This window comes from Macaca nemestrina, chromosome X (genome assembly GCF_043159975.1).
Source record: "Macaca nemestrina isolate mMacNem1 chromosome X, mMacNem.hap1, whole genome shotgun sequence".
In the NCBI taxonomy this organism is placed as follows: domain Eukaryota; kingdom Metazoa; phylum Chordata; class Mammalia; order Primates; family Cercopithecidae; genus Macaca; species Macaca nemestrina.
In genome coordinates, this window is record NC_092145.1 from 6,907,601 (window position 1) to 6,927,509 (window position 19,909).

A 19,909-nucleotide genomic window follows, 5' to 3' on the forward strand; every position below is an offset into this window, starting at 1 on the left:
TGCTGGCAGGCAGGCGAGCTTGACCTTGCCACTGCAGCATCCTGTCAGGGGCCTGGAAGCGGGCTTCCTTCACTTCCCCCTTCCCTCCTCAAAGTCTGATACAAATCAAAGAGCCAACAAAATTGAGGTCACTGGCAAAAGAGTTTGAAATTTTGAATGATTTTTATTAAACACCATTAGTCTACACTGCACAGTTAATGAAACAGCAAAGCTCCAATCTCTTAGAAGAATGATGACTGATCATGGATCTGAAAAGCAGTTCAGTGTCCCCTAACGCAATGTGAGCACTATGAATAATTCTTTAACATCTCATGTCAGAAGCAAAAAGGGGCAAGAACTGCAATCTGGCTTTGTGGGGCTTCCCCACCCTCCACCCCCACCCCCACCCCCTTTCCGCCCTCCCCACAATGCAATTTTCTTTTAGCTGGTAGATTACAGAGTAAAATGTGATGATTGGTAAAGAGGGCTTCTATATTTCTGAGGAGGAGGATGGAAAGAGAATTAATACTTTTTCCTTCACCAAAAATATCAGACGGTAGGATTAATGTCTGACACTGGCCTATCTGATTAGTCTCCTGCCAGGGTAAATGCTGATTATCAATACACAGATGCCACTTCTGTTGTTGGAGTCTACTAACACTAAAGAGAAAATGAATCAGATTTTAATTATGAGAATAAGGCTGTGCGAGTGAAAATGATAAACAACAACAATAACAACAATGATGAAGAATTTAGTCTGCCAGTCGTGTAACAGAACACTGACAACTGGCTCAATATTTTTTCCCCACAGAATTAAATTTGGGGGCCCTGAATTGACCCATTCATTTGATACTGTGTAGCTGTATCATCTTGCCACACATTTTTCTCAATGGGGATAGTGATGCTTCTCTAAGCAAGCAGTTCATTGCTTTACTGAGTAGTCTTACCCAGTGATCCAGTTTGGTTTTCCCACCTGCCAACTCATGCAGGTGAATTTTATCATGTCTGTTGAGAAGTATGTGAGGGCCTCACCCTCACAACTCAATTGATTCTGCCTTCAAAAATACTTTCCAACCTCAAACTCCAACTTCAACCTCCGGGATGCAAATTTGCATAAAACAGAATCCAAATTAGATATCTTTGGGAAAGATATGCTAGAAGTATCTTTCCAATGCAGACAAAATCTAATGCATTTAGTGATGTAATGTCCAAATTAAAATTCATCCATTTGGAAACTCAACAAAACATATTTTAGGCAATGGTTTCTAATTTTGCAACTTGCTTATTGCCTGAAGATTTTGATCTTTTCATTTCCTTACATGGAAAAAAAAAGGCATCCCGACCTTAAGTCTTTTAAAAGTAGTAGCAGCTAATCTGCTTTTCCAATTATGTCATCCAAATATAAAACTACTAGTATTTTCCCAATGAGATTATTAAGTAATTAACAGTCTACAGGCTGGCTAACAACATGCTTACAGCTAAATTCTACCCGGAGGACCACACTAGTAAACCCTTTTCAAAGTAATCCTACCTACCAAACTCAGACAGTTATATGACAAAACCACTAAAAATCCAAAGTTAATTAAAAATACAAAGCCAAGTCAACATCATAACACAAGCTTGTCAAACTCTCTGTGGTTGGAGCTTGGGTGACAAGTGAAGGCGTAGTGGTGGCCCTACCTGGGTCAAGTTGCAGGGCTGAGATCTTTTGGTGTCCTTGCTCAGATGGAGCTTCCTTTTACTCTGCCCTCTACTCTAACCTCCATGTGCTTATTTAAGTGTGTCTCACTAAGCCTCCATCAAGATCTAGAGGCACAATCTCTCACTACCATCCACATGTCTCATATCCCTCCCACAAACTGGTATGCTGAAGAGATTCATTTGACGGAATATCTCCATCCCTTAGTCCCTCAAATAGCTGCGCACCTACGACACGCATCACCATTTACACTGTGATGAATAGAGCAACTATAAAACAGCAACAATCCTTAATCATGAAACCGAAAGATGTTTTATCTCAAGGGATAGGAAGGTAATTCATCCTCCATGTTTAATTAGTTCCTAAACTGCTTTATAAATGAGTCTACTACATAATCAAGTGGTGATCCAGAGCTCGATTGTCAGATTTGGTCACTGTGCTGTCAAGTTGGCACATATTTTACACTCAGTCACCAGAGATGACAGAGAATCCTCTTGCCTCCCTGTTGTATGTAAGTAGATATAACAAGTCACTGAAACTAGAACTACAAGTCTTTCATCCATGAGGCAATATGCTTGTTTCTCTGGGAAACTGCCCCAACATTCTAACGTCTAGTTTCTGGATGTGGGATTTCAAGAATCTACTCCTAAATCCATAATGGTCTAGGATTGTGGTTTAGGTTGAACTTACAAGTCAAGCCAGTGGGCTTCCTTATATAGTAATAGCCAAGCACTCTACCTGGTAAACCATGATAAAGAGAGAACTTGAGTCACTGCAAAGTCATCAGCTTAATTTTTATATGTGACACCAACCTTGGATGTTCAGAGTCTTTAATGTTATCATTTTCCTCTTTTAAGAGGCTCAGAAAAGATTCTTTCAGGTTTCATTTTTTTGTGTGTGCATGCATAGGTGTTGTTGCTGAGACTGTAAACATAAAACTCGACCACAGTGGGAGCATAAAAAGTGCTGGGTTCAGCTGCTGGGATGCTCCCATCAGCCATATTAACAATATGGCTTCAGCCATTGGAGTACAACTTCCACAGCCTTATACAACAAAGGGTCTTAAACTCAAAGATGACCAGAGCACAGCTCAAGTATGGCTGTTTTGCAACTGGGGATATATCTAATCTTGACAATGAGAGTGCAGAGTCATCACCTGCTGTTTCTATCATGGACCTGCATGGCTTACTTTAATAATCATACAAGTTTGCATCTTTCATGTGCATATCTATTATTTATCTGGTCATAACTCAGTGAACAGAATTTGATAACCCAGCATATTAAAGGCTACATGGAATTATATACCAGCAGGTAATTACCAGTAAGTAATGCATTGGATAGTGTTTACCACAAGTGTAAGAATCTTCTGGTGAGCTGGAATGTCAAAAATGATATTTACATTGTGATGTTTAGGGACATAAAATGAATGTAAAGTATCATGAGGGTGTAGTCACAACCAGTGAGAAATATCTCCAAATTAGGTGAATGGTTCCCAATGTTTAGGGCTCTTTCAAAGCATCTCAGGGTGAAGCTGATTTTGAAACTACCCCAAGACTCATTTAAAAAAAATAAAAGCTAACCACTATTTAGAGAGTTTGGAGTTTTCTTAGGAATTTTCATGGAAATTATTCATGATAATATGGACTTTAATAAAATCAGTAATTGTAATTCAGTCAAAAGTTAATGAGCCAAACAAAGGAAAAGGAAACACAGATAAGAGATAAAAGAAAGTAGAAAACGGAAACCCTATAAGAGAGAAAATGCAAATAATAATTGAGGAAGTCCAGATTTTCAAGCCACTAGGAAGAAAACTGTATATTATTACTTCTAGGTAGTGATAACTTGATTTTGATTTTTGTTTCCATAGATTTGAGCAAAATACAATTTAAAAATCCTGCCAGTTATGGACCCACTTACCAACTGTGTAAATGTTGTTGTTGTAAAGGAGGCAGAGGTGTGAATTCCTTATTGGACACTTTCCAGACCTCTCTTAACTCCCAACTCTAAGTCTAGAGTGTAGCATTTTGGCTACTAAAGCATGCATCAACCAAACTGTTCCTCAAAAGGAGAACTTTGCACACAGAGAATCCCAGGTGAGGATTTACACTTCAAATAATAGAGTTGAAAAATACTGATGCCAGCTGATGCCTAAAACTTGTCAAAATAAATGTCACCCTTTCTTCTTATCATTAAAATTAACAACATAGGGAATAAGGAAAGGGATGCTAGCAAGAAAGTCCTCTGGTTGTGTGGCATAGCATCTTTTTAAGAGTAGCATTGCTATGCTCATTTATTTTCTCGATACTCTTGATTTCATGATGTTGCTACATCTAACCAGTGGGTTTTGACAATGAAAATTCTCACCTGAAGATTGAATCTGTGGGATACACAAAAGTTTAATGATAGATTCTGAAATATGTTTTTTTCTGGGTATAAGAGTATAGTTTGGGGGATGGTCCCTTGTGTCTAAGTTCTCATGTATATGTAAGACCACTTGTTGCATTTCTCAGGAGCCTGTCTTTATCACAAGTGCTTCCCATTCTTTGTTTTGGGTAGTGTGGGCTTAAAACAATATTGTAGGGACTGTCATTCCATGAAGCACAAAAAGATGGTGGAATCTGAGGATTGCATATCAAATGCTAAAAAAAATGACTAATAAAACATACACTGCCCTTAAGTTGTAGTGTCAACTTACAATGACTTCTGTTTTTCACAGATAACAAAAGAAGCATAAAAACAAACATAACCAAAGAGAACTTTCCCCAATGAGTGGAGTTCCACCAGTGACCATCAGTGCGCTGGTAGAGGTAGAGTGATGGGTCGTGATGCTAGAGATAGGAGAACACCCACTACAACAAGTGGGCATCAATGCGCAGCCAACACAGTCCTTGGCGAACGTAGCGGACAAGATTGGTCATGCTGCTGTGCTGAGTCAGAGGCCCCATCAGGGTGTCCAGATCACCAAAGAATTCTGAAAGGCAGAGCAGTCCTCAGTTAGGCCTTCATAGGATATCATGAAAATATGCACCACATTGAGAAGCTGCTTTCACACAACACCACAACCACATGGACAATGGAAATGTGATTCATTTGTCCCTTCATTCATTCGACAAACATTTATAGAGTGTCTACTAGGAGACCAAAACTCCACAAGTTTATCAAGCCCCATTATTTTAATCTTTAGTGAGCTCCAAAAACTCTGCAGCACGTAATAAATTTATGTTTTCATTGATTATACATTTATATTTAGAAAAGGGTATTTCTACACAAAATTGTAGGGAGCCATGGTCTATCTAATGTCAAGCTGTTTGTCATTCAATGTGTTACTGAATTGAAAATATCCTCTTTTCCTTTTGTCTAAATGAACCGAGTTTACTGAGTTTTCTTGGCATGGTCTAGACAAGGCCCATGAATCTGGGCATTAATAGCAGCCATCAGCCTCCACAGATAAATAAACATCAAGGAGGAATTTGATTTTGTAAGTCTTCTTACCAATTTCATTGGGGATGGAAAATGGCCTGCAAGTATCTTGTCACTTAACAACTTTTCCTGCCCCTGACCTAGGACATGAGTGGTAAGAATGCCCAGCTGATTTTCCCTTGGTTCTCTTAGGGAAGGGGGCAGCCCTGAGGCTACACTACTAACTAGCGTGACTGGAGTTTTGGAATGTCTGCCTTATGGGATAGAAGTACTATGTGGGAAAAACTATATGATCTCTAAAAACTTGCTAGGTGTTCCCTTTTCATGTATGAATTCATTTGCCTGGCACTTGGTTATGAGAGAGCTCTCTGGCAAAGGAAGCAGCCTCATCTATGTGCTGGCTGGCAGCAAGGAATCTGTGTCAGGGGGTGGGGTGTGGGGATGGGACTGGAGACTGCCCTAACATGGGATGCTCTCCTGCCTTCTTGGAAAGTGATTTCCATGCATGGGTTACATGTGCTTGATTACTCAGGAGATGGAATTTCATCAAACAATGCATTTATTCTTTATGTTATATATAACATATGGGATCCTTCTCTAGGTGTCAACCTCATTTGATTATATGATACTTTTTAACCTGTACTATGCAATAAAAATAATTTCTTCTGATAAAAGAGTAAATTATTTCTGGCATCTAAAATATTTTCCTATGTAATACAGTATTAAGGAAAATATTTAAGGACCTAGTCATTGTTGAATGAATGTGAGCCTCATATGAGCCAGGATGTTCCCTTGGTATTCTGTACAAAGCTCTCTGGCTTTCTTAATTAGACACCATTTTAATAACTGCTCCAAATGAACAGTATAAGCAGCTGGGCAGGTAAGCTTCTAGACCAAAGGCCAGGGGGCAGCATAAGTGCCATTGGCTCATTTCAGCACCAGAACCTTCTACAATAAGTCATCTGCAGCTGCATGGTGGGCAGTATGAGGCAGGAGTGGAGACCTTTCACTGGGAGAACCAACTTCACCCATCTCCACTGGGTAAAACACGTGCAAATACATGGTTGTCTCCAGTGCGATGCAGAGCTGCAACCAAAAGGGAAGCTCCGCAGTTATCTCACTTCTATACAGACAAGGTAGATGTCAATAGAATTCCCAGAGCTAAGTAGATCAGAAATGACAAGGTATGAAACTCAAGGCTTTGAGCAGAAGATTTCACACTAGTCCTCTCCCCCGTCCACTGAAAACCCCAATGACAACATTAACAGGACATATTTTCTCTCTGCTCTCTCATAACCAAAGGCAAGAATGACGGGGTTGTTTTCATTCAAAACGACACAGAGAATTTAGAAACTCTTTGACACACTGTGCTAATGACAAGATTAACACCAGTTCACTCTAACCTCAGCACAGCCACCACATTGCTCCTGGAAAGTTCTGAAGTTAATTTAGAGGGAAATAACCAGATTTTTGTAAATGGATGCAATGATAAAGGAAATCCATAAATATTGAACTGCCCTCCAGTTACTGAAACAAAATAAGAGAGAAATAGTGGAGGCAGACATGCTAGACAAATCTTAAGATGTGTCCATCTTCACTTGTAATTCTAGAACCCCTGGATGACTCTGGTTGTATAGGCCAGTTGTCTCTGAATTTCCAGAGGTGTAGAAAAGTAGACAATTTAATAATTATCCATTGCTCAGATAACTGGTTTGGGATTTCACCAAAGGTCTCTGAGGACCTGTCATTAATTTTGTTCTCTAGATGTGCAGTGTAGCCTATTAAGAGATGAGAATCTGGAATCAGATACTTCTAGATTCCTGCTTCTAACGAGCAAGAGCTGTGATAACATGGGTGAGTTTCTTAATCTCATAGAGCTTCAGTTTCCTCATGTATGAAATAAGGACAAATGAGACAACAAATGATAAAGCAATAGTGCAGTTCCTGGCATATAGAAATTGCTGCACAAACCTGTGGAACCAATACATGCAGATACTCCCAGGAGTCAGTGTAAGCTTATAGATGCATTGAGGGGTGAGGTCTCAAACTACGGAATGTCCTTTGTGAGCCACAAAATCTTTGAGTTATATAGATACATAATATTACGTAGTAAGGAAAGATAATAAATCTTTGTAGAATTTCTACCTTGGACTCAGAATTTTATACTAGGTGCTTTACACCTATTATTTAATTCAACCTATCTCTATCATCCCTCTGGAAAGTTTTACCATCATCATCACTGTTATGTCCATTATAGAGATGGAAGCTAGGAAGTAGCTCACAGATTTAATTAACTTGCCTAGGTTGCCCAGGTAATGCATGACCCAGGTAGGATTCAAACTTAAATGATTGGGTTGCAAAATCTGCATCCTTCCTATTCCAATGAGATAGTTTCCCCATGCTCAGCGATACAATAATAATGGGTAGCCCACATTTGTCCCCACCTTGACTGGTGCGGAGCAGTCTGTGATTGCGGGGCCAGAATCAGCCAAGTCAAATGAACAGCTGGGACAAATGTGCAGTTTGATTTTACTTCCCACCTTCATTAGGATAGTGAGGCTTTGTTGTGATCCTCAATGACAGCTAAGGTCACAGATGTCAGCATGAGTCACCAAAGACCACGGATTCACTCTGGTAAAGCAGGGTCCTCTTTGCATTTGTTTTGTAACAAAGTTCAAGTGTCATCATGAACAGCACCCTGATTCTTCATCCCAGTCATCAGTGTGTGAAAAGTACTAGCTGAACTTTGGCCCTTGCTTCCAAATGCAAGCTGCGTTATTGTGTACTCAACTGGAGCTAGTAATTATAATGAAGGTTGAAGGCCTTAGTTCAACCTCACCTCTCAAAATAATAATAGTAATAATAATAATAATAATAACAGGAGCCAACAGGATCATAATTAATTTGTAAATCATTATTTTTGTCTTTGCCTCTGTTTCTCTGTGTTGATCCTTGTCAGTGAGTGAAATTCAAAACACATCACAGTTCAAATTAGTTTAAGATTTAAAGGAGGACAAAATTTCAGGGCTTTTTCACTCTTTCAGGAATAACAGGTCACTGTGGCAGCCCTGAGCAAACTCTGTCTTCCCTTATCTAAGTCCTGGAAATCAGAGATACAGAAAGATATAAGGCCACCAAGTGCAACTCAAGTCCTTTAAAGTGAAGTTAACTCCATCGTGGTCTGTGAGCTATACGGGTAGAACAGATGAGCATACCTTTGTTTTCTCTTGTCAGTTTGTCGGCCATATCCCAGTGTTCATAGCCCCGTAACACATTGCTAGTGATGTTGACGTGGCTGGCAGCCATGTGGTGAATGCGCTGGGGAATGGTGACTGGGCCGTTGTTACAGTTCCCCATTGCGTTGATGGGGGAGACGTTGTTGAGAGACACTGGGGATGGAGTGTTCCTGGGGAATGGAAAGAGACAGGCCTTGTTAGGCTGGTAGGAAAGAGTGACAGTGGGGTTCTAGGCCTCCCCCATCACGCCGGGATCTCATCAGAATGTCATTTGCCGGAGTGAAGTTTAGCATAGTGTACATATGTGAAGCCCCATCAGAGTGGAGCTTGTTCTTACATCCCACTGACTCTTCTCACAGTACATCTATAGCTTTTGTCAATGCAATAGCTTTTGTCAACACAATAGCTTTTTCCAGAGGCTCTAGTGGATACAGAGATTATTACCACCCCATACCTGCCTCATCTGACCAAGCCACCCAGAGCTACAGTGCCAGGCTATAGAATGAGGCCCACTCTTCTTCCTTTCTAACATTAAACACCAAAGTCTCCACTGCCTTTGACAACCACCGAGGACTCCATGCACACCACTGCTTTTGTCTTCAAATACCAGAGAGGACTGAGTGGATATTTCTCCAGCATTAATTCTACCCATAAATATAGCTCTTCCTTTGAATACATATAACAAGTGTTGTGATGTTTCAGAGAAAGAAACAGCTCAGAGCTATGATGATTTCTCTACCTGCTGCTGGAATGGCTATCAGCAGTTAGAAAACACTTGATGTCCAATATTGGTCTATTATCAAAGTGTTTCATGGAAACCACAATGTCAGTTTGCTCCAAATACAGGTACCACAATAAGCAAAGTGCAATTCTTACAGCCCCCCAAGGAGCAGTATTTGGGAAGCTGGGAAAAGTAGTATTCTCTCTCTTTAGGATTCTTTAAGACATGCTACAGAGATGGGCTGTTAATTGCTGACTATTTACCTGCATGCTGATTTATAAAAAGACGTCTTCAGAGTTTCCACTTCAGAGAGTACTAGTGTTTAGACACACATTTTCATTACATTCTTTAATACTTGCAACAAGGAGTCACCTGCTGGTTGCATACAGCATAGGGGTCGTTTTTCCTCCAGGGCCCAGGGTTAGATCTGGCTACCTAAGGAACCTGAAAGCTTGCCCAGGAACAGTCACTAAAGCATGGGTGGCTTCCTGTGTGCAGGAGCAAGGTCTGTGTGCCCCTCTGCTTCTCTATCCCCCTCCAGTCACACTTTGAACATCTGCCCAGGCAAACGCATCAATTTATCAGGACAGAACATAATGAGTGAGTAAAAGAAATGGAGGGAAGATGTCTTCAGGACTCCATGAATCTGCATGTTTGAAAGAATCTCTTCCTTATTCCTCTGAACACACCTTATCACACAATCAAGTAACTCTGTCTCCTGCCCCACCCCCACCCCCTTACCAGTTGCTATTGTTGGCAACTCTAGTTTTCCAGGGTGGCTCCCAGAACAGGTGTGCACCCTGATGGGCAGCACATACAGATGATTTGGGGAAACAGCAATCACAGCGTACCAAAATGCTGAAATGCTGCTGACTAGATCTGGGAACAATTACAACTGCAATGCTCTTGAGACTCACAGGCTGTGCCTACAGCTATAGGAGAGAGTTGGACCATTTCTGCAAACAGAGTCTATTTTCTGGTATGTTCTGGTCTGGTCTGAGGGAGCAAATTCGTCCTCACACTTGCTCTGTGCTTGTCTGGTGTGAGTGGGTTCAAGAGTGTTCCTGCTATGTTTATAATTTCTGAGCTACTTCATTACTTCTTGACAGAAAGATTTATTCTTAAGGTAGAAGTGGGATGAGGAGATGTCCAAGCTAAGGGGTCTAGGCACAGAAGACAGTGAAATGACAAAAAGGCAGTGAAAGCTGGGTTTCTTTGTTGTGGTAGGTTGCAAAAGCTATTTCCTAGTGTTTTTCCCCAGTGGTAGTCATTAACTCTTAAATGTCAATTCATGGCAAGAAAGAAATACTTTCTCATTTGTAATTCTTAAAGAAAATGACAAAGCTGTCATGTGCCACAAATGTTGAAGGAAGTTAGAAAGACATGTGGCGTGTGCCTCTAGTTGCAGCTACTCAGGAGGCTGAAGCAAGAGGATCGCTTGAGCCCAGGAGATTGAGGCTACAGTGAGCCAAGATCGCACAACTGTGATCCAGCCTGGGAGTCAGAGCAAGGCTGTGTCAAAAAAAAAAAAAAAAAAAAAAAAAAAAAGCCAGGCACAGTGGCTCATGCCTGTAATCCCAGTACTTTGGGAGGCCAAGTGGGGCAGATCACCTGAGGTCAGGAGTTCGAAAACCAGCCTAGCCAACATGGTGAAACCCTGTCTCTACTAAAAATACAAAAATTAGCTGGGTTTGGTGGCACACGCCTGTAGTCCGAGCTACTTGGGAGGCTGAAGCAGGGGAATCGCTTGATCTGAGGAGGCAGAGGTTGCAGCCGAGACACTGCACTCCAGCCTGGGTGACAGAGTGACACTCCATCTCCAAAAAAAAAAAAAAAAAAAAGGGAAAGAGACCACATGGTTCAGGGAAAGAGGTACTGGAATCCAAGGAGATCTGGAGTCTAGCCCTGGCCCTGCCATAAAATTGCTGTGTGCCCCTGAGCATATCCCTTCTCCTTGCTCGGCCTTACTTTTCTTGACTGCAAGAAAAGGCAATGATCTCCAATCATGTCCAAGAGTCACAAGAGAAACCAAATCATCTCTCTTTATCACATACATCTTGAAAAGCCCTTTTTACTTTATCACACTGAAAGGTTATTGGGGACTTTTCCCCCTACTATTCTCTAATTTATTTATTTTAAATACTCAGTGGTGGAGGCAAGAAGAGCTAGGATAAGTGTCTGTTTTCAATTGTTACTGTTCTTACACTAGGCTCTAAGGTCTGACATATTCTGATGAGCATGTCTGCACACTACATTGTGCTCATTAAATGAAAAGCTGCCTAAGAAGTTGTGGCTGTGGCTACAAGAGGGCTGATGCAGGGCCCACTCACTTCAGTATGCTCTCCAACTCTGACTTAGCTTTCATCACTGCGTAGGGTTTCCCTTCCTGTTCTTTGTGTCTATCTACTTGCAGATCTCACCCTTTTCTACATATTTCCATGACACATGCAAGTGAGCATGTGCACAGAAGCACATGCTTCCCACCACTTCTGCCACTACCACCCTGGTCCAACCCACCATCCTCTCACCTATAAGCCATACCCAGCCCTGCTGTTCCTTGAACTTGTCAGGCATGCTCCCTCCTGCTTCAGAGGCAGCTGCCATCCCTCTGCTTGGAAGAAATTCCTCCAGTATTGTTATGGCTTGCTCTACCATCATCCTTCTCTAACGTCCCTACTCAAGATTCAGCATGGTACCACTGCTCCCTCCCCTATCCTCAGCAGCCCTTTTTGCCTGCCTTCCTTGTTTCAGTTTTCTCCATGACACTTCCCATCACCTAGTATGCCACATGTTTGTTGTTATCTTTTTCCTTTAACAGAATGTGACCTTGATGAGGGCAGTTTTGTTTTGTTTTGTTTTGTTTTGTTTTGTGTATCTCACTCTGTGCCATACTTCAGTATCTAGAACAGTGTCTGGCATATATGTTCTCAATGAACACCAGTTGAATAAATGAATGACTTGCTTCTATTCTTTATTTAGTATCTACTACATATAAAGTGCTCCGGAAGGTAGAAGGAGAAAAGCATATATAGCATGAGGATAGGGAGTATATCTACAAGAGGCTTGGCAGAGTGTCTCACACAAGGTAGGAACTCAATAAATACTTGGGGAATGATAGGGTGGATGGCTACTTATTGCAAAAGAGCAAAGAGTCTAATAGAGGAGCAAAATACATTCTTTTCTGGAAATCTAGGGTAAGTGCCAAAACTGTGGTGCTAACCAAGTGCTGTGGGAATTCTAGAGGCGGGATCATTATCCCTTCTAACTTAAATAGGTAACAATTACAACAATAATCATGGCAACAGTAGCTGCAGCAGCCATCATTTGTTGCACAGTCTCTGTGTGCCAAGCATAGTTCAGGGCTTCACCAATATTCTGTCTAAGCCTCACCATAACTCTGCAGGGAAAGTTCTGCTGCCGCTGTTTCTGGCCTCAGAGAAGTTCAGCTCCGTCCTGAGGGCCACAGAGCCTAAAGAGCTGAAAAGCCAGGATCTAATAGCAGGTCCATTTTCCTCCAAAGCCCATTCTTTTCATTCTCTTTCCATTCCACCAGATCACTTCAAAGTACTGCCATCCATGTTTGCCCGGCTTCTTTCTTTTTAATATCTCTCTGTGACATTCGAAATTGTTGCTTAGCCTTTTTAGACTCTGCACAATGTGGATTCCAGAACCCTGTATCAAGAGTCAGCAAATCTGGCCCATCTTGTGTTTCTGTACAGCCTGTGAGATCCGAATAGTTTGCAAAAGATGAACATTTGCAATCAATTTGTTGAGAGGGGACACTAACTTTGAACACCAATTAAGCAAAATGTTATGAAAAAATTTTATATTCTTCGTTCTTCTTACCAATAGACTTGTATTTCAAAAATTATACATAATTGGTATGATATTTTGAATCTTATCAGTAACAATTTTGTGAAAATTTGTGTTATCTCATATTTTTCTTCACAGTAGCCTTGGTTTCACCTCTTGACACAAAGCCCAAAATATATAGTGTCTGATGCTTTAAATAAAAAGTTTCCTGGCCCCTGCTGTAAACTCAGCAGATTTTTCTGCTTCTTCTTCCAATTGCTTCTTTGCACTTCTTTTCCCCAGCTTCCATGGAAGCAGTTCCTGAATGTCTGTTCTCAACCCTCTGCTCATCTCTCCATATAATTTCCTGCAGAGCCCTTAACCACTTCTGGGCAACTGACTTCCCCAATTGCTAGCCAGCCTAGGAGGGTTTGAAGTCAGAGGGTGCTGCTCCTGGAAGGTGCTGTGAGAGTCTTCCATGGGGGACACCACCCTCATTCACAGGGAAACAAGCCATAATCTTGCTTGCAGACAAGAAGCCCTTCCTGGTTATGCAGGGAGCCCTAAGCTCCTTCTCCTAGGCTTCCATAGCACCTTGTTCATACCTGTCACCTCCTTCCACTGGACTGTGTGCTTCTGGAGTGCAGGGACCATATCAAATTCAGCTTTCTATCCCCAGCCCATCGTGCTGCAGATGCATGCAAAGCATTTGCTGAATGAATGAGACATAACCCCTGAGTGACTGTTTTGAGTTGCCTCACTCAAAAGCTCTGTGACCTACCAAAGGGAATGTGCTTTCTTCATGCAAAATCTGCTTAAAAATCATTTCAGGAGGCTTTTCATGCAACTTCACAAGCTTAGGTTGTGTTTGAGTTCTTTCATTTCAGAATTAAAACAACAACAAGAACAACAACAACAACAAAAACAAACAAAAAAAATGCATTTTTTTCCCAGTGATCTTTTAATAGCTGCTTACCTGCCCTTGCCCTTACTTTACTCTGTGCTCAGAGAAAACAGTTTTCTCTGGGCCTTTCTCTGGTTATTTTTATTTTCTGAACTTATTTTTTCTCTTAAGAGACAAGCACTCTTTCCCTTTTGTTCGTCAATATAAGAGTAAGACCCAATTCAACATTTTAAACAGTGCTTCCTTTCAATGCAGTAATTGAGTTAATGTGTAGCTTTCAATGGATCTGTTCCCTCGCACTGAATGTTTTTATGATTTCAAAATAGAGTTCATTGTCACATTGCTTTTGGAGTGTGTTTTCTAGATATTTATAAAGTGGCAGTAGAGACTGTTTTATTCTTGAAGAAATTATTTTGATCAGAGATGCAGGAATTTTGAAATGATGAAAAACTGAAAAAGCAGCTTGGAGTTATAAAATGGTCTATGTCCACAGTCATCTAGTTTCTCTTCCCATCACTGAGGGGTGTGGGCTTGGGCTGGTGAGGGGTGTTTGGGAATCAGAGGAGAAACTGATGCTCAGGCAAGTTTAGCTAACTTCACGTCTGACACAGAACTGGGATTCAAACTCACTCTCTATAAGAGACATCTCTTCAGTGGGCCTTCGAGGACATTGGGTCCAACCCCTTCATTTTAGCGATAAAGAACAAGCCCAGAGAGAGGAAGGGGCCCTCTTAGCTTACCCTGTAAGCCAAGGGCAGCTTCAGCACCAGGTCAACGGTTTTTGGGCCCCTACTCCACTGCTGCTAAGACTGAGCTGTCCCAAGCAGATAGAACTCTAAATAAGGCCTCAGGCACAGGTGAGTTCCCTGAGTCTCTGATCAGCATTATAGTGGATGCTTTTCTATCTTAGATTAGGGCATTTTAGTATTAATATAAAAATTATCATGAAGGCTTGGATAATTGGCTGACCAAGTGGCTTCACATTTTCAGCACTATTATGCCTTTGGTTTTATTAAACAGCACTTACCATATATCAATGAATATTTCATTGGTCTTTCATTATTGAATGAATCATTGAAAAATCACTACAGTGGAGTTAACTTTATCCTGCCTCCCTAAAATGGCATGGTGCTTGCCATCTTATTAGCATATACTTTTATGGCTATAATTTGGCTTAAAGATCAAATCGTTAAATAACTCTGAACCACATCTTTTTAAACTTTTCTGTCTTGCCATTAGCCAAAGCCTGGCTAGAATTTTGTATGCACAAAAATGACTGTAGTTCTAGAATTGACCTTCACTCCTGACTTGTCACTGCAAAATATTTGGGGTCTGTTGAATCACTCATCTTCATGAAAAAGCAATTTTCACAAAATACTTACTTTCCATTGCCAACCCATGGAGATGGGATCTGTGCGACTTTTGAAGCATTTTGCTAAAAGAGAGAGAGAGAGAAAGGGAAATAAGGACATCTATTTTGTGTTTTATTAATTCAGAAACAGATGGAAGTGTGATTTAGAGTACATTAATATTGATTGCAGCATTTCGGGATGCAGAGCTGGGATGTATGTGCACGTCAGCACACCACGACGCACACTCGATGAAAATAGCTGGTTAGGATAATTAGTGGGCTCCAATCAGGACCATGAAAGTCACTTGATGAAAGATCTTATACACTAAAAGGCCCAGTGAAATCAGACTCGGTTCTCCAAGAAGTGGTTTAATTATCCTCATCTGAAATTTATTCTGCAAAACAAGCTCTTCAGAGTACAAGTAAGCTTTTCACCTTTAGCTCCAGTTGGAAACTTTTTCCCTGGGATGCAGAGTGAGCTGTCATTTCTAATAATCCACGAATGTGTCAAAGCCAAGCAGTATTTTCATTTGTTTGTTTGTTTTCAGGAATCACCTTGATTTGCTATATTTACATGGAAACCCTCATGGCTAAAGAGCTTCCCTATTTAACAAAGTGACTGGTCCAGGGCTGCATTGCAATAGAATACTAAACATGCCTTTGTTCCTCTGCTGGAACTGGGCTGGTTTAAAGGATGGGCTTCCTTGTATTTTCAAGACCACACACTTGTGGATCAGAGGGAAAACTGACATTCAGCATTACCACTACAGGACAAGTATCAGGCTCATTGTAATGGCCTAGCCAGGTGGAAGGTCAAGCAGCACAGATGGCCACAACTCTTGTGGCACTGTGCCTGACTCAGACCTGCTCTCGGAAGTTATATCCCCAGTGATGCTCATCTTCTGCCTCTTTGCTGCCAGCCCAGCCCCCTTTACAAAAGGAGGGTCAGGGAAAGAGTCAGCATTTTCGGGAGTCCAATGAGAGTGGAACACTTCTCTGGAACTTTGTAGACCCACACCTAAGGTGCATTCCGCAGACTCCAGTTTTTAATCTCAAGAAAGCTCAACACACTCCTAGATGAATGAATTATTTAATATTTGTTTGGAGTTTTGCAATACCCTGTAAACTATATAGGGCAGGCCAAAGAGGGCAAATATTACATCAGTGGGTCTCAAAGTGTGATCACAAGAATAGCAGCAGCAGCATCACCAGGGAACTGATTAGCAATACAAATTCTTGGGCCATGCCTCAGACCTACAGAATCAGACACCTGGGGACTGGGGCAGAACACTCTTGTTTCAAAAGTCCTCTGGGGGATTCTGATGCCCACTGAAGTTCAAGAAAGAACTTTCTAAAGCAGAAGTTAAGAGTGTAGACATATGAAGAGAAGAGGGCCTGTTGTACGTGACTCCCTTTTACCCACATGAATACTAGCCTTATGGCATTATGGCCACACCGCATAATAGCTGGGGAACTTGCTCCTTTTCCCAACTGTGCCACAGCGTCTTCATAAAGCTGTGCACTTCCACTCACTGTATGTTTCATGTAAGGCCATAATTTTGCTCATTTCAAACAACTACTTTGGTATGATTTAGCCAAGAAGTCTCAGGCACTTGACAAAAACAGAAAAAAATCATGTCCTTTTCTTTTTAGACCTGCCCAACAGAAGGAGCATTGAGTCTCCCCAACTCTAAATCATGACTGGTGTTGGAGAGTACAGTGATCAGGCCTAGTATGAAGCTGCTGTTTGCAATTTTTACCTGGGCTCATTCTCAAATTTTGGCTTTGCATTTTGAGATTGCCTTTTTTGTGCTTGCAAGTTAAAAGCCCCAGTTCCCAACAATATGGCCTTGTTTGTTTGTTTTGATAGCCAAAGCAATCAGTTGTTTTTGATTACAGCTACTGAACTCCAAGACTCCCCATGGCCAAAGGTTTTCCAGGGGTGTGGATGTGCACATAGAGCCAGGGTGGCCACAGTGACTTCTCTCACTTCTGAGAGATTCCTGGGCTGACCTATCATTTAACAAAAGACTGGCCATACCTATAGCCACAAGTTGTGCCCACCTCACAGAGCAGCAAAAAGGTGACATACTCCTCACTGCAACCAGGAGGTTGTCAAGGGTCATTTGTGAGTCTGGAAAAAAGTCAGGGGATTGCACTATCGTGCCTTCTCTCCCTGGAATCAAATCAGACATAAACTCCTTGCTGAGCCCTTAAGGAGGGATAGGACGGCCATGGCCAGCAGGGAGGAGAGAGGTTAAGCCTTTGGCAGCATTTGACATTCAATAACATGCATGTCATGTCTTATTAGTGATTTTATCATCATGTACCTATAAATTATACAAAATAAGGATTACCTTAAAATATTCCATCAGTGATCTGGAGTACTTCATAGCATGGTCCTTCTTCAGCTTAAACATTCTCAAATAGAGGAGTGATAAACATCGGTAGCTGTGGTGATAAGGAAAGGCTTCTGTTAATGTCAGTGCTTAGTGAAACTTATAAACTGTTAAGAAGAATGCTGATTCACAATTTGCAGTTACTCTCCTATGGTTAGATTGAGAAACATAAGTAAATAAAGAAATTCTAAAGAGGGAAGGGGCAAGCGTTAAAATTCCATTTTGATAAGGGTATAAATTAGGAGAGTAAATGTTTAGTCAGCAACTGAAGAAATCCATTAGTTATCCTTTAATAGTTTAATGGAAAACAAGAGTAATGATCTGGGGTAAGCAGCTTAAGTTGATCTAGAGTTTTCAAATCCTTCTATGACATTTCAGCAATTTTCTTGTGGCCTCCATGGGACTCACCATAGTACTGCTAGCTTTTTGTCCCCATCCGAAGCCAAGGGACTTGCAAAGTTCTTCAGCCTCATTGCATACCTTTGAAGAGAAAGAAAAAGCTAAAGTGGAATCTGTATTACCCTTCAGAAATGCCCAAAATCATTGGTAGTCTGATTGCCTGTATGAGTTATTCCCACATTTGCTCTGGGCAGGAGGACTGACTGGTGCATGTGGGCAAAAGCATGCTTCCCCGAAAACACACACAAAATCAGGATCAAAGCGTCATAAGAGGACTCATGTGAAATACAGAGTTCAACTCTGAAGAAGGCAGTGAAATCATGAGCCTTAGGACAATGCTATGGAATTACTGTGAGTGTGTGTGTGTGTGTGTGTGTGTGCACATGTGTGTGTCTAAATGCTGGTAAAATACTGTTTCTAGGCACACTGTAGCTAAACGACATGATTGGTTTTCAATGAAAGGTGGACAAGAATGTCAGTTTCAGTTCAGTTTATGACAGATTAGGTAAATAACATACAACTATGTCTGACATGAGCAATCAATCACACAGTTAAAAGGTCTTTTCTAATGGCTCAGGTTTTGAATATATTCCTATTGAAAGTGTTTTTTTTGTTTTTGTTTTTAAATGAAGGTCGATTTCACAGCATTTTAAGGTCTAAGCACCCTTAATTTATGATGCTTGTATATTTTGTCTTTCTATTCTCCTTAATTGTTACTGTTCTGCACTGGGGTGATAAAAGGTTGAGTAGTTCCCTTTTTTTTTTTCTTCTAGTCAAGTACATTCCATTCAGGGCATTTAGACTCTTGAAAATCGATTCATTGCATAAAATCATTGTCTGAGCTTTAATGCAATTTCACAGGTATTTGTGGTAGAATAAGTAATGGAGTTCTGTGTGGCAGAAGGAAGTTGAAAATTCTCATTTATAAGAAGGCTATGGAAAGCCTGCAGGACCACTGAGCTGGCATGCCTGACTCCTCACTTTCAGCAGCCTTCGCCCACAGAACACTGGGGAGCCTAGGCTCACCCCCTGAGACTTGGCCTCCGCAGCATTCTAGCCGCCTTGCTCTCCTGGTTATTGCTCTAGTTGTGTTGAGTGAACATTTTCCAGGAAAGGCACTTGTACATTTAATGTGGGCCCCTTCTTTTGTTGCAATATTAAGCAAAGGAATTTTTTATTATGTAATAAATCTAGCTTTCTTTGACAGTTGGATCACTGAAATGTCAAGTCATTGTGATGCCCCACTTGTTTTCACAAATACATTTCTATTGCAGATTCCCAGAGCTCAGAGCAACTATAATTACTTGAATGAAGAAAATGGGGCTCTCTCTCTGTAGCCAGCATACTGTCGGGGAGAGAGTAATAAAAATTTCTTCAACATAATATTGCAGTACTAAAAACTATGTTCATATTACACTCACCCTCTAATTGCAACCAGATTTGAAGTGACTTGATAGTGGAGTTTCAATTGCTTAAATGGACCAGAAGACCTAGTTGCTTTAACTCATTTTATTCCCAACTGAAATTCCTCTCATTAAAAAATATTATACACACATGTAATTTACAGAAACTATAAAAAAAAGTAAAAAATAGAGAAGACATAAACGGGTACATGCAAAAATGGTGAAGTTGGAAACAAAACAAAACAAAACTAGTTGAATCTGAATGAAGTCTTTGGAGCGTATCAATGTCAACATTCAGGCTGTGATACTGTAATACAGTTAAGCAAGATGTTCCCATTGGGGCAGACTAGGTGAAGGGTACACAGGAACTCTCTGTATTAGTTCTTACAACTGCATGTGCATCTACAATTACCTCAAAATAAAGTTTAAAAGCATTGACTTTAAAGTGAATGCTTGTAAATTCTCCACTGACTTTCAGGTTTCATTGAAATAAACTTCTATGGGAAGTAAAATAGCATATAATAAAACATAAATCATGCTTTTTCCCTAAATAACTTTTTTCAAATAATTAAAAGAAAATTACTTAATGATTCACATCGCACTTTT

At 40.8% G+C, this 19,909-nt stretch overlaps 1 protein-coding gene across 10 annotated transcripts in view; it reads right to left on the reverse strand.

Moving 5' to 3' along the window:
• Nucleotides 1-391: 391 nt before the first annotated feature.
• LOC105485067 (ALF transcription elongation factor 2) overlaps nucleotides 392-19,909 on the reverse strand; it is a 613,671-nt gene continuing 594,153 nt past the window's right edge. For all 10 annotated transcript variants that reach the window (XM_071088433.1, XM_011747250.3, XM_011747249.3 and 7 more), the window contains 5 exons: nucleotides 17,910-17,981; nucleotides 17,460-17,553; nucleotides 15,134-15,186; nucleotides 8,314-8,504; nucleotides 392-4,649 (listed from right to left, as the gene is read on the reverse strand). In XM_071088433.1, coding sequence (XP_070944534.1) covers nucleotides 4,528-4,649; nucleotides 8,314-8,504; nucleotides 15,134-15,186; nucleotides 17,460-17,553; nucleotides 17,910-17,981 — 532 coding nt within the window. In that variant the 3' untranslated portion in view covers nucleotides 392-4,527. The remainder of the gene's footprint in view (nucleotides 4,650-8,313; nucleotides 8,505-15,133; nucleotides 15,187-17,459; nucleotides 17,554-17,909; nucleotides 17,982-19,909) is intronic.